General features: G+C 44.0%; 1 protein-coding gene and 1 long non-coding RNA gene across 3 annotated transcripts in view; one reads left to right on the forward strand and one right to left on the reverse strand.

Annotated features, from left to right (window-relative positions):
• Nucleotides 1-279: 279 nt before the first annotated feature.
• On the reverse strand, nt 280-14077 carry ESX1 (ESX homeobox 1). 2 transcript variants are annotated; one of them, XM_073358853.1, is made up of 5 exons: nt 13915-14077; nt 12417-12711; nt 11513-11558; nt 3549-3835; nt 280-1410 (listed from the first exon to the last, which is right to left on the reverse strand). In XM_073358853.1, the coding sequence occupies exons 1-5, from the start codon at nt 14015-14017 to the stop codon at nt 1185-1187; spliced, it is 957 nt and encodes a 318-aa protein (XP_073214954.1). In that variant the 5' UTR covers nt 14018-14077; the 3' UTR covers nt 280-1184. The 2 variants fall into 2 exon arrangements, with proteins under 2 accessions (XP_073214954.1, XP_073214953.1); XM_073358852.1 differs by lacking the exon at nt 13915-14077 and having other exon boundaries at nt 12417-12871.
• LOC140916956 (uncharacterized) overlaps nt 13716-15074 on the forward strand; it is a 107969-nt gene continuing 106610 nt past the window's right edge. Inside the window, exon 1 of the long non-coding RNA XR_012160694.1 lies at nt 13716-13967. This is a non-coding gene — a long non-coding RNA (uncharacterized lncRNA). The remainder of the gene's footprint in view (nt 13968-15074) is intronic.

The following is a 15074-nucleotide window of genomic DNA, read 5'->3' on the forward strand; positions in this document are numbered from 1 at the left end:
GGCAAGTGTAAAATGGGATGATACTTACCCTCCTTTATAACACACTTTGGTATTTCTAGATCAAGAGCTATAGAAGAGCTAGGTGTTGTTCTTCTCACCCCCATTTTACAGCTGGGGAAACTGAGGCAGACACAGCCAAGGGCTTGCCCAAGGGTTTTTGTAAATTTAATGTCTAGTCGCCAGAACCTCATTTTTTACTCTTCCCAATAATCATTTCAAGGACATTTTTTTAAAGACCCATTAATAAGTTTCACTGCAATCTGAATGTACTTAGGCATACAATATACTTTGAAAGAGATTTACAAATAATGAGAGTTAACTTAATGATAATGGTCTGCTACTATTTGCCACCAGTCACACTAAAAACAGCCAGAAACCTTGCGGTTAAAACTAGTAACTACTCACTGATATATATTGAATTACACACAATTTACTGCACAGAAACAACTATTTCTTACAGGACACAACTTTCATTTTACAAAGTGATCTATCGTCAAAGACTAAAGCTTAGGATATAATTATTAAAACATTGCCGCATTGAACATATAGGCAAACTTTTTTTTGTTTATTTTAGTTTGAAACAAGATACATTTTGTACAAACCTAGTTTTGAATCAAAGCCCAAAATTCAAAATATGTCACACCTCATTCCTGATCATTCTGTTTACTTTGTGAAATTTCACTGGCATTTGTACTTCAACGTGAAGCATGATCTTTAAATTAAGAACATACCATATATTGATTCTTAACTAGTCTAAACAATTGTAGTTACACAGTTCCTCCTGAGACATGATTTAAGGATTGTTTATAAAACTCCAGAGTTATTTCTACACAGGATTTTCAACCGTTGTGCTAATGTCCAGTACATCATGGGGTTTCACAGGAAACTCGTTCTTTACATTAGTTTTATTTATGTAGAAGAGTCAATTCCTGATGTATATCTTTTGTAATGTCAAAAATTCACCGTAGGTAGTCATTTATCAATTTGCTACATGACCGCACAATTTTGTGTTACAATAAAGGAAACCTATTTTTAGCAGGATTAAAATTTCCATCAGTCCATCTTGCAGATGGAAGACCTACGGATGGGTGGGGTTTTTTTTTATATGCCTCTGTATAACTGGATCCACTTATGGGAGAAGGCATTTGCTTTCTCCTATGCTACTGCAGTCTGCGGGAAAGTTCCTAACAAAGTTCTTTGTTAGTGTTTGTAAGACTGGATAGGAGGTTTAATTGAGGGATTTGTGCTGAATGTTCTTTCGCTTTGAGCCTTAGTGCTGCAATGCTCGACGTTTTCCTTTCAACTGCTGCCGGATCAGTGAAGGCAGTGAGAGCAGGGTCTGATGGGGGTCCTGGCGCTTTCATTAAGACTGAAGCTGTTGTCATGAGAGGATTTAAAGCATTGAGAAATCTATATTTGGGGAAAAAAAGTCAATAGTAACAAACCTAGAAGTATTTTGTAGAAGAAATATTTATCTTATTAATAACCACAGTACTAAACTGGGTTGAATTTTTTTTTAAACCAAACTTCTTCTTTGTTCCAAACTTATATTTTTTTGTTCATTAACTTGTAGCTTTTTTTTTAGCACAATAGGCAAATCCACATTGCACCTAATAAATATCACTTACTAAACTGTGAATGCAGCATAGAAGAGAGATGTTTATACCACTGCATTGCATGCAGCTATCTAGAAGTCAGTTTGTTAAATTTGCTGTCACTCTCTTAACATGTTACATCCTTTCTAAGCAAACCTTGTAATGCGGGAGATCAGCACGCTCCGTGGAAACATCAGAATACTTCATGAAGGGAACAATTTTCAGATAGGTCACTGTGCAACCAATTTGTTGTGACAAGTTATTTCATGTGAAAAGCAGGATAAAATGCATGGCAGAAGGGTGTGCTCATTAATCGGAGGCTATAATATAGGCTGTCATTTCAGAAGGGAGAGGAGTATACAGTGCTAACACAGCAGCAGCTTTCGGTTGTTTAATTTCAGCACTTGGAGCAAGCGAGACTGAGGAGCCGATCTTCAGCTATTATAAATCATCAGAGCTCCACAGAATTCAATGGAGCGCTGACAATGGACACAGGTTCAGGATCTCCCCTGAGGTCTTGGAGGCTGGGAAAGAAGACTCTGAACACAACCCTGTGCTTATTGTAGTCAATGGCAAAACTCCCATTGGGACTGGGCACATGTGTCTTCAGTAAAGGAAATGTTAACGGTACAAGTATGGCCCTGAAATGAAAGCCAATGATGTCAGCTCTGTCATTGGCAATCTGGGAACAGGGGCCATGTTCTGCTCCCCTGTGTGGGAACATCCAGTACAATTCTCTGTTTTGTAGAGCCACCTCGAGAGCTCATATCTATATCTGTTGTCGTAGATTTTAGCATGTGAAATATACACCTGTTTATACGAGATCAGACTAGAGTCCATAGTGGTCTACATTAGAACAGTCTGTCATGAAGACAAGGGCCCACTGACTTCAATGGGGCCAGGATTTCACCCAACATGCACAACTGCACTTTAAACAGTAACTATGTTGAATGACTTTCACTAGGGTTTACAGCTAATTTAGGGCCAAATCCTGCTTATTTTACTCAAGTTGTCCCAGTGAGTAAGACATGTGGGAGCTGGCCTTTTAAATAACTTTTTATATTATTCCTTTAAATAGACAGAATCCATACTGTAACACTGGAACACACATTTATTTAAGGCACCTGTGAATTGCTTACTGCTATTAAGCTATTGTACTGCATAAGAACATCCATACTGCGTCAGACCAAAGGTCCATCTAGCCCAGTATCCTGTCTTCCGACATTGGCCAATGCCAGGAGCCTCAGAGGGAATGAACGGAACAGGTAATCATCAAGTGATCCATCCCCTGTTGCCCATTCCCAGCCTCTGGCAAACAGAGGGTAGGGACACCATCCCTGCCCAACCTGGCTAATAGCCATTGATGAACCTATCCTCCATGAACTTATCTAGTTCTTTTTTTGAACCCTGTTATGGTCTTGGCCTTCACAACATCCTCTCACAAGGAGTTCCACAGGTTGACTGTGTGTTGTGTGAAAAAATACTTCCTTTTGTTTGTTCTAAACCTGCTGCCTATTAATTTCATTTGGTGACCCCTAGTTCTTGTGTTATGAGGAGTAGAGTAAATAACATTTCCTTATTTACTTTCTCCACACCAGTCATGATTTTATAGACCTCTATCATATTCCCCCTTAGTCGTCTCTTTTCCAAGGTGAAAAGTTCCAGACATATTAATCTCTCCTCATATGGCAGCCATTCCATACCCCTAATAATTTTTGTTTCCCTTTTCTGGACCTGTTCCAATTCCAATATATCTTTTTTGAGATGGGGTGACCACATCTGCATGCAGTATTCAAGATGTGGGCATATCATAGAAGTATATAGAGGCAATATGGTATTTTTGTCTTATTATCTATCCCTTTCTTTTACACCTCAAAGTTTAAAAGAAAGGGATAGATAAAACAAAAAACCTTGAGGTTTAAAAGAAAAATACTTAAAATACACTCTCTGTACCTTCCAAAATGGGGACTTAAAACTGGATTTCTGAAGAGAGATGTCCAGGCAAGACTGCTGAGACCAAACGGCCCTAAGCTTGCAGGGCTGAATGCTGGAGTTACAGATGGCATAGCTATTGTTGAAAGTGGCATTGATCTCCATGCATGGTCCAGAAGAGGAGACTGACTCAATGGAATGTCCAAGAACAGACCCAATGGATGCGTTAAGGAGAGTCCTGGAACGTTCCCTAACATTTCAGTTTTTTCACGTTTCCTCCATTTTGCCCTTCTGTTTTGAAACCAGACCTTCAGAGAGAGAATACAAAAGGGTTAGCTAGACTGATTTTGTTGTTGCTTTTATCAGCTATGGTAGGCCATGACGCACATGGCATAGTAGTGACCTTTATTTTAAAAGTACAGTTTCTATGTAGAAAGGTTCTGTTTATAAAGTGTTTATTATTAATTAATAGATGTCATAAACATGTTTACGGATTTGAGTAGTATCTGTTGTAGGCATATTAGTAAACGGTGTTATTGGTTATAAGCCATAGTAATATGCAATCTATAACCTGTTGGACTCTAACTATTGACTATCCAGTAAACAATGAGAACAGCTTTTAATAATTTATTACTCCTTTATTAATTGAGCCTCCAAATATGACCTCCCGCCCTCTCCAAATCAGAAGGTGGCTATCTCAGTCCATGCAATTTAAGAAGCAATTTAATCATAACTGAAATAATTTTTAATCAAATCCATGAGGGTGACTTAAATGCCTAATAGTCTGGCTGACTCACTACATAGATCAGTATTTAAAATTTTTTTTAGATGCTCTTATTACTTGCCATGACTCAAACTGATGTCATATATAGTTATGTGAAACTGATTAACCCTGTTATAGTACTATAGAAATCCATGTTACTCAAGACACCAAATATATTCAGATACTTGAGAGATCTGGTAACCAGGAGTCAATAAAACAGGGAGACATGCTGGTAGTTTCTTAGACACAGGGCTTTGGATGGTAAGGAGTCTACTGTACAGTGTACTTTTGTACAGTAAACTGTTTATTATATCAACTTCTCTTTGCAAGGCTGCACTATTAATTATTTTAGCCTATGGAGTATATTAAAAAGTAACAGAGAAGTGAGACTAGAATTTAATCTACTCTGACAACTGATATCACACCATTTTTTTTGCAATTTTGACTCTGTCTTGGAGTATTCTCCCTTGGGTCCCTAGATATGTGTGCGCACTAAGGTGAGAATGCATTGTGAAGTATATAGCAGAGATGGGCTGAAACCAGAATCTCAGATAGGAATGCTCCCAAGGCTGAGGATTAAAAAATCTAAATTTTCTCAAATGTTGAGATGTTCTAATTCAGGTAGAGAGATACATTCAAACTGAATTCTGAACTGTATCTAGGCTTGGATCAAAGATTTTAGTTTGGGCCTATCATCTCTAACACAGATTTTATATCTAGCCACTACTGAAATTCAATAAGCCATTAGCAGAAGTTTTCATATAATATAATGATCTGTATTAATTGGTACATTAATAGTCCCCCAAAGAGGAGTAAATATTTACTACAGAGAATGCTAAATAAATATATGGATATAAATAGACACTTCTTCCATCTGTAGGTGCAGCATTATAAAACCAAACTGTTCAAGTAAGATGATCAAAACATTCTAGTGTGTGGAGAGAATTATTATATTTTTAAAATGACTGATGAGTCACATTACATTTTTGTAATTATTTTTATCAGAAGTCTCTAATATTAGTGCAACTATGGTCTGGGAGTTAGAGCAGGGCTGACTGGGGATCACTGACTTGCTCTGATCTTGGGCAAGTTGTTTGCGCTCTCTATTTGATTTAGTTTACCTGTCTGTTAAGATATACTAGCATCTGCTTCACAAAGAGCTTTTCGATGCTTATTTGAATAATAATTGTAAAGTGCCAAGAGCTTCTGAAGAAAAGCCCTATAGAAGTGAAAAGTGGTTAATACCCAGAGTACATTGCTATACGGTAATGTATTGCTCGCCTTGGTATCACAAGCCTGATCTTTTTCCTTTAAGTCAATGGCAAAACTCCTATTGAGTTCAAAGAAGACAGGATTGGGCCACGCATCAGCCTCACTAAAATATATTACAATATATATAATAAGGAGCGAAAAGATACTGTAATAAGGTACCCACATGGCATAGGTCTTGTGAATGCTTATTCACAGGGACCTGAAGAAGCAGTGACTAGTTGAGTACATCTTTTGTTTCGATCTTTTTTTTTAAAGCTACCAATATTCTGTGAAAACTCTAGTGACTTTGCAAAAATAATGGTGTCTTTTTCCTCTGGGCAACTAACGTACACTTCGTGTTTAGGTCTGTTGGCAAGGAGATTGGTGTTTTTGAACCGAGAAGTGAACAATGGAAAATATCGCACATTTGACAAAATCTGGCACAATAGTGTTGAACAATAAATAATCTTAGGGTCACAAGGTCTAACAGATCTGAGATTGTAAAGGGTCAAATTTCTTATAGGGGATAGCTGAACTAGTGAAATGCTGGAAATCTATATCTACAGATGGGAGCCAGCTGCAGGAAAGAGACACTTTCAGTTGCGTTCATTCAGCTTTAGGCGTCGGCTAAATTTAATTAAATTATTTTTACAAGGTTTACTGGTTGAATAGCAGCCTCCAATCACTTGCCAATAAGCATCATAAATGGACCTAGAGCTGGTATCTCAGAAGGAAAATAAAACCACTAGCTCTAAGCCACCAGTGCTCCCCCCTAGAATGGAGTTCAAAGGACTAAAAGAGTAGTGAGAATATTACATGACACTTGTGCCTCACGTTTGGGCAGCAGATGAAGAACATTGTACTTCGCAGTGTTGCTAGTTTCTTTATCCTGTACAAGCATTTTGACCCCTTTTCTAAACATAGCAAAAGACAAGTGCTACGTGTATGAGAGAATATATTAATACTGTTGTGAAACCTAATTAAGCATTTTTTTCTGTCTGCTCCAAACAGAGAAACTGAATAAGAAGTGAAATGTTTGCTACCTTAAAATGTTAAAATAATTCCTTTAATTTACTTTTATGTAATCTATACAGCTGTCTTTTATGATTCCAATATTATTGCTTGTCTGCTGTGCAGACTGTAAATCCAGTGTAACAACTGATTTCAATTGGCCATCAATTATTGTATTTATCTAATTTCTTTTAAAATCTAAACTGAATTTGGACTATCAGCACTAAAAGCCATTATTTAGGTCTAAAATCCCAATCTTGAACTCCTTGCCTGGGCAAAATTCACATTAATATGAGTGATAAATGGGGCATAAACATATATCTTACTTAACAGTGACATCATAAACAGACAGTACTTTCAAAACTTTAGCATTTATATTATTATAAATAACATTTAGATTATTTAATACAAGCATAAAAATGACTAATTTTTGCTACTGATTAATAGAAGAGTTCAACTGCCTTTAAAAATAATTTAGCTTTACATTTTTAGATCATTACATTTCTGTCAGGTTACCAGAATAGTTTGCACCTATACACAGATGTGTACAAACTTGCAGCATGGAATATGCCATGTATAGGGTTTAGCCTCTTGGGCTAAATATATTCAGAATAATGTGTTAGAGGTATGTAATAAAGAAGAGTGAATTGTAGACTCCTGGAGTCATTACAGTTTTGATCAGTTTTTTAAATGTAACAAGAATGGACTATAAACCAGGGTATATTAAATACTGCATGTTATTTTTGTAATTATTGATAGATTCTGAATGTATCCTAAAAGTTATTCCTATGCCAAGAATTTCATTAGAAATTGAAATTATCATTCATAATCCAAATTTAGAAGCACTTGGTGTTTTGAGAATAATTAAAAACTTTAACTATGCAATTTTAAGAGAAGAGCTGACTGAATGTAAAGTCAGTTTTCAATTTAGTCTTTTCTGGAGACTTTAAATCCCCTCAAAATCATGTGAATTAAAACACTTTCTGATACATAAAAAACAAGTTATATTATATTTGTGATTAGCCATAGTGTATCTTTGTTGCTGAGACTGATCTCGGGATTATTAGCAAATAATATCACAACGATGTTCAGTTTGCAGTAATCCTTATTACTTTATAAGTGAGTGCTTTACCAATGATACCCATGGTGACGAATCAACCAGTTGATGTTTCGAACTTTTTCAGGTTAGAACTTTTTAAGATGTTCTTATTTTTTCTCCCCAGACCAATGATCTACACTAATAATGAGAAACAAGCCTGTTAACAGAAGCGAAGTATGGACTCAAACAAAAATGCTGCTGGAAGTCCATAAAGGATGGCTTCCAAGCAGGACAGGATTTACCAGACTTTCCTATCATTCCTTTCCCATGGTATGGAAAAATATATGGGTCCCCTGGGAAGCATTTTCAAAGAGGTTACATGGGAAATCTCTCTAGGTGGGAGAAATAGCTGAAATACGTGGTGCATTCTGGAATGAGATGGGAATAAGATAGTTGTCCATTTTTCTTTCTTGCAGGGTCACTTCCAATTAGGACTCAATGAAATGCAACAGTTTCTGCTGACTCCGATAAGAGAAAATATTGTGCCTGCTCCCCATTTTATCTGGCTGTGTGTATAAAAACCACTGCCCCAGGAAGAGGTACAGCAGGTGTCTCTCCAGAGAAGCAAATATCAGTTTGAAAAGCAACGGGCTGTTCTGCTGCCTCAGATATGACAACTCTGCGTTAAATTAGCGTCACAGAGAGTTACTTTTGAGCAGGTCAGGAAGATACCATTACAGTATATTTTAAAATGGTCTGTAAACATACCCTGCTATCTGAGCACTTCAGAATCTTTAGTGTATTTATCCTCACAATACCCGGGTGAGCTATTATGTCCATTTTACAGTTGGGGGAATGAGACCCAGAGACCAAGTGACTTGCCCAAGGTACTTGTCTATGGCAGAGCAGGGAATTGAACCTCCATCTCATGTTAGCAACCAAACCACTCTGCCTATGACTCATAAGAGTCTAGCCTCCTGAGGGCTGTAATACTGGGGTCTTCATCTCAGTTGTTGGGTTTCATGTATGGGTGCTGAGTGGTGGTGATGACCTGTGATATATAAGAGCTCAGGGTAGATACTCTGATGGTCCCTTCTGGCCTTGAATTCTATGATGCTGGAATATCTTTCCTCTCAATATTTGCCTAGTACTCTTACGTGGCTATGCCACTGAAAGTTCTGTTCTTTTTGATGACATTCATAGGAAGCTTGGGTTCAAATCATCAACATGATCCCTTTTGCCGTATGCCAATGTCTCAAAAAAGACATCGAACAGTGCAACCCAACTGCATGCAATTGGCAAGCCCCATATGAGAAGGTGAGAATGGGACTGTGGAAATGATGGGTGGGGTTAACAGTTTTGCATCCGTGTTCATTTTACGGGAGAAACGTGTGGCTGTCATGTGTTACGGTATTTTAGTTACTAGTAGCATTGGTGATATTTATGTTGGGGTGTGTGTGGGGGGGGGCATTTTCTTTCCTTAAAGTTCATAAAATAACTTAGCTGTGGGGTTGAGATGAAAAAGGTGACAAAGCTTGCTCACACGTATAAAATCATTGAGCACTGGATGTAATATATAAATTGTCTAAGAGCTTTCCCTGATGGCTGGAAGTTCTCTTTCCCAGTCTCCAAGGCCCAGATCCTCACAGGTATTTAGGCTCCTAACTTCCACTTGACATCAATGGATTTTAGCCTACTTATCTTTAAGGATCTGGGTCCAAGTGTTAAAATATGGAAAGATGAGGAAATTCAAGACTTCTGGGGCCAGCTCCTCAGCCAGTGTAAACTGTCATTGCTCCATTGACTTCAATTGAACTACAATTTACACAAGTTGAGCATCTGGCCCCGCTGGTGGAGTGTGAGGAGAAACAGAGATGAGTCTGTGAGTAAGCCTGCCAAATCAGGGAAGAGGCTGCAAAGCATATCATACTCATGAAAACTGAACAGTACGTGCTAGGAGCCAAGTTATGACTGCAGCTTGCAGCTGGACTGACATGCAAAGTAATTCATTCAATATCCGATGTACAGTATGTGCGGAGGTTAGTATAACTTGATTGGTTTTGTGCTAATTTGGACCCTTAATGATCTGTTTGAAACTAAATTTTTAACAAGATTTAATGTTTGCTATGTATACACTATTTTTTTTTAAAGCTAACAGAGTCAATGAGTTAATACCAGAGTTAATACTTTTTTAAAAGGAACTGTTAATTATGGGTGTTTAGAACCAAGGACAGGCTTCTTTAGAAGACTGCAGTATGGAAGATTGGTTACACAATCTTTGCACCTGTATGCTTAAGGTTTTGTCTGATGTTCCATTATAACTGCCCAACCTAGTAATACAAATTCCTTTCAAGTAAACATTCTCATCTCAGTCTCAGAATAATCTTTTAACCATTTTTTAAAAAACAGTGCAGACATTTTCAAGTTAAATTGGGGCAGGAGATGGTAAATGAATACTTTTGTGAACTACATAAATAATTGCTTAGATGTAGAACACAATATTCAACTAATCATTGGTTCACAACACGATCTAACCATTTTGGGTCCTTTTATTGTTTTGGTCAAAAACCAAAACATCAGATTTTGGCACTGCAAAAGAAACTGCATGAATATTTTTGCAATGCTAATGTGGACTTTTACAAAAACTAAATACAGAGATTTCTAAAAATGCCAGTGTGCATTTAATTTTGGACCATTACAGACCAGTGGTAAAAATGCATTTTTAAGTGTACATCTAGAAAAGGCTACTATCTCAAATGTTATGGTTAGTGGTTTTGTCTCAGATTTAATAAGGGAGGACATGTCCAGGATATTTCTCCTTTCTTTAAAAAACAAATATTGAGGAGAAAAAAACCTGCTAAAAAAGGGTGCAGTTGCAACACTAGCTGACAAATGTCAGACAATTACAAAAGTATCTACATTCTGAACTCCGACACAATACTATTGTCCCCAATTCTGTTTTTAAATATTTTTTCCGGTGGAGGAAATTATAGTGAAAAAGCATCAAATTTTTCTGTGAATCTTTAGACTTTTGTTGGCTTGTTTCAGAACTTTAAGATTTAAATATAAAATAGCATTTAAACAATATGCACACAACTCCTTCAAATCCACAAACAGATGTTTAAATAGTTTAGACCAGTGGCTCTCAACCTTTCCAAACTATTGTACCCCTTTCAGGAGTCTGATTTGTCTTGTGTCCCCCTAAATTTCGCCTCACTTAAAAACCACTTGCTTACAAAATCAGACATTAAAAATAGCAAAAGTGTCACAGTACGCTATTTCTGAAAAATTGCTTACTTTCTAATCTTTACCATATAATTATAAAATAAATATAAATATTGTACTTACATTTCAGTGCATAGTATATAGAGCAGTATAAACAAGTCATTGTCTCTATGAAATTTTAGTTTGTACTGACTTCGCAAGAGCTTTTTATAAAACTAGGCAAAAATTTAGATGAGTTGATGTACCCCCTGAAAGACCTCTGCGTACCCTCAGCGATATGCGTACCCCTGGCTGAGAACCACTGGTTTAGACAAGATGCAAAGCCTATTTTAAATGATCATTTATTGTTTGCTGAAGTGTATTGATATTATATCTGACAATTACTATATTTTATTTTGACGTTTCTGGTTTTGGGGGGGTGGGATACTAAAAACGTCTCCTCCTTCCTTCTTTTAAATTCAAAGCTCTGATTGCATTTGGTCCTCTTTTGTCGGATAATATGGAATAACAGCTGCTAGCTTTTTTACATCCTTTACAGCAACACTTCTCAACCTGAGTGAGCTGGAAAAATAAAAAAGCCAACAGCACTGAAGAAAACATTTAACACTTAATTTTAAGCTAAGAATGTTTATACATATCAAAAGGCAGTGTATTCCGTCAAAACTAGGTCCCTGTTCTTTAGTACCTGTTACTCACCTGAACTCTGGCTTCTGTTAAATCCAGACGCAGTGCTAGCTCCTCTCTGCAGAAGAGCCAAATATCATTTAGTATTTCAATCTTTAGTCACAAAAAAGGGTTGGCTTCATCAGGCCCCATCACACACTGAGAGTTCATCCGATGAAGTGAGCTGTAGCTCAGGAAAGCTTATGCTCAGATAAATTTCTTAGTCTCTAAGGTGCCACAAGTCCACCTTTTCTTTTTGAGAGCTCATTAAAAGCCAAATCAGATCCCCTGCTCTTTACAGGTGATTTCTAATCTAGAAGCCGCTGCATAGTGCCTCCCAGTCTGAGAATATATAAACAGTCACATTCAACTGGGAGGTTTTTACACCCCCCCCCCAGCTCACACCCCGGTAACTGCATTAGGACCGCTAAGACAGCAGTAAGGGGATGTAAGATCTGAGACCCCCCTCGCACACCATAGTGCCCTGATTTCACCTCGATTCCCACTTCATGCGAGCGCGGAATCGCATGTGCTCCGGCTCTTCCTTTAAAGCTGGCGATTACCGTCCATCCCTGAGCTATTCCCCATTGCTTCAAGTGCTTTTCCTATCCTTTCACGGCTCGCTCTCCTGGGGGCTCCCTGCCATTACAGACCCTGGGTTCATTCAGTCTGGTTTATTCCCTGCACCCGAGAGTGGCATTTACAGGGCAGTGACCATTTCAAGGTCTGGCCCCGCTGCCTCGGGGGAGGAATCTCTCTTTGAAGCCCCCTGGACCCAGTCGAAACTTTTGGGAGAGAGGCCGCAGTCAGGGCCCGACCCTCCCAAAGGAGGGCAGCGTCGCCCGGCATCTGGCCCTACAGGGCTGCTGGGAAGGGCCGGGCCGGGCCGCGCTGGGGCGGGGTGGCCCCTGGCGGAGCGGCCCGGCCCCGCTCCTACCTGGTGAACACGTCCGGGTAGTGGCACTTGCGGAACGCCCGCTCCAGCTGCTCCAGCTGCAAGTTGCTGAACGTGGTGCGATAGCGCCGCTGCTTCCGCTTCAGCGGCCCCGGCGCCTCGGCCGCGGCCGCGGGGGCAGAGCCGGAGAGACCGGCCGCCGGCTCCCCCGGGCCGCCGCTGCCCCTCGCCGCGTCCTCCTCCGCCGCGTCCTCCGCCGCCCAGGCGCCGGGGACCGGGCGCTTCTCTGCCGCCAGCGGCGCGGGGCGGGGCTCGGGCGGCTCCGTGGGGTCCCCGCCTGGGGAGAGGGAGAGAAGCGGGAGAATGAGCCGGGGGCCCGGCCTCTGCGCTGCCCCGGGGAGCTCCGCACTGGGGGAACCAGCAGGGCGCCCCGGTCCCCCATCCATCCCCGGCGGGTGGGGCTGGCAGGGCGCCCCGATCCCCCCCCATCCGTCCCCGGCGGGTGGGGCTGGCAGGGCGCCCCGGTCCCCCCCATCCGTCCCCGGCGGGTGGGGCTGGCAGGGCGCCCCGGTCCCCCATCCGTCCCCGGCGGGTGGGGCTGGCAGGGCGCCCCGGTCCCCCCCATCCGTCCCCGGCGGGTGGGGCTGGCAGGGCGCCCTGGTCCCCCCCATCCATCCATCCCCGGCGGGTGGGGCTGGCAGGGCGTCCCGGTCCCCCCCTCATCCGTCCCCGGCGGGTGGGGCTGGCAGGGCGCCCCGGTCCCCCATCCATCCATCCCCGGCGGGTGGGGCTGGCAGGGCGCCCCGGTCCCCCCCTCATCTATCCCCGGCGGGTGGGGGCTGGCAGGGCGCCCCGGTCCCCCCCATCCATCCCCGGAGGGTGGGGGCTGGCAGGGCGCCCCGATCCCCCCCCATCCATCCCCGGCGGGTGGGGGCTGGCAGGGCGCCCCGGTCCCCCATCCATCCCCGGCGGGTGAGGGCTGGCAGGGCGCCCCCATCCCCTCATCGATCCCCGGCGGGTGAGGGCTGGCAGGGCGCCCCCATCCCCTCATCGATCCCCGGCGGGTGAGGGCTGGCAGGGCGCCCCCATCCCCGCATCGATCCCCGGCGGGTGGGGGCTGGCAGGGCGCCCCGATCCCCCCCCATCCATCCCCGGCGGGTGGGGGCTGGCAGGGCGCCCCGATCCCCCCCCATCCATCCCCGGCGGGTGGGGGCTGGCAGGGCGCCCCGATCCCCCCCCATCCATCCCCGGCGGGTGGGGGCTGGCAGGGCGCCCCGATCCCCCCCCATCCATCCCCGGCGGGTGGGGGCTGGCAGGGCGCCCCGATCCCCTCATCGATCCCCGGCGGGTGGGGGCTGGCAGGGCGCCCCGATCCCCCCCATCCATCCCCGGCGGGTGGGGGCTGGCAGGGCGCCCCGATCCCCTCATCGATCCCCGGCGGGTGAGGCTGGCAGGGCGCCCCGATCCCCTCATCGATCCCCGGCGGGTGAGGCTGGCAGGGCGCCCCGTCCCGGCTGCTCCCGGGCAGGGTCCCGCTCACCTTGCCGCCTGGCGGCGGGGCTCCGGCCCAGGATGCTGTCGATGAAGTAGGAGGTGAGCAGGTGCAGGGCGGGGGCGGCCGGCGCGGGGGCTGCGCTCTGCATGGCTGCGGACTGGCACCGGGCAGAGCCCCGGCTCCGCGCCGGGTTTTATTGGTGCCGGCAGCGACCGGCTCGGCGCCCGGGTATTAGCATTTCATTAGCGCGCTGGCGTCAAGGCCGGGGGTGGGACCCGCACTGGGGCCGGGTTCGCAGCCTGGCCAGGCGGGGAGGGGTGCCACCCCCTGGGAGCCTGGCGGGGGGAGGTGCCAGACAACACTCCCTTCCTCCAGTCTCTGCCCGGTGCCCGCTATCCCCTGCTGCCTTGGAAAGTGGGTGCCTCCCCCAGAGCCTTTGCCACGATGTGGTGACATGGGAGGAAGCCCCCGCTGGGGAGAACTGGGCCCTCTGGAGAGGCAATCGCCTCTGCAGGTTGTATGCGGCTGGGGAGGTGGGTACCTGTGTACAGGAGAAAGGGCAGATCTCTTGTCATGGGGTTCGCTCTGCACTATTGGCTACAAATGGCGGGCCAGATTCTGAGCTCCCCTCCAGTGGTGTAAGGCCAGAGACTTCCCTGGACTTACCAAGACATCAATCTGGCAGAAGGGAGACTAGAATCTGGCCCGCTATCACAAGCAAATGATTGCTGTTTAGTAATAGGGTACCCTTAGAGGGAACTTACATCCTGCTCCTCACTGCCATGTGGAGAGGAGGTGCAGCTCATGAAAACATCACACTGAGCTCTAGAAACACAATGCCCTTCCTTTTTTTGCACATACCCTCCATTGTGTACAATGAACTTGTACCCGCTTTCTTACTGAATCTGACTTTGGCCCTTGGAGCCCGACTCTGCAAAGTGCGGCGTTCCTTCGGGTCCTGTAAGAGCACCCAGCGTCTTGCAGGACTGGGCCCTCCCTGGCCTGTGTTCTCAAGCCTCCCATCCTCCTTTAGTGTCCCTCTTTGCTGTTACAGCAACAATCCCTCAGCAGCCGGAGGACTGCAAGCCAGCGCCTGCATGCAGACACTCAGCACAGCCATGACATGACTACAGTGCATTGCTAGAGTTCTACATAAATTAGATCAAGAGGTGACTTGATCACAGTGTATAAGTTCCTTCACAGGG

This window comes from Lepidochelys kempii, chromosome 9 (genome assembly GCF_965140265.1).
Source record: "Lepidochelys kempii isolate rLepKem1 chromosome 9, rLepKem1.hap2, whole genome shotgun sequence".
NCBI lineage: Eukaryota > Metazoa > Chordata > Testudines > Cheloniidae > Lepidochelys > Lepidochelys kempii.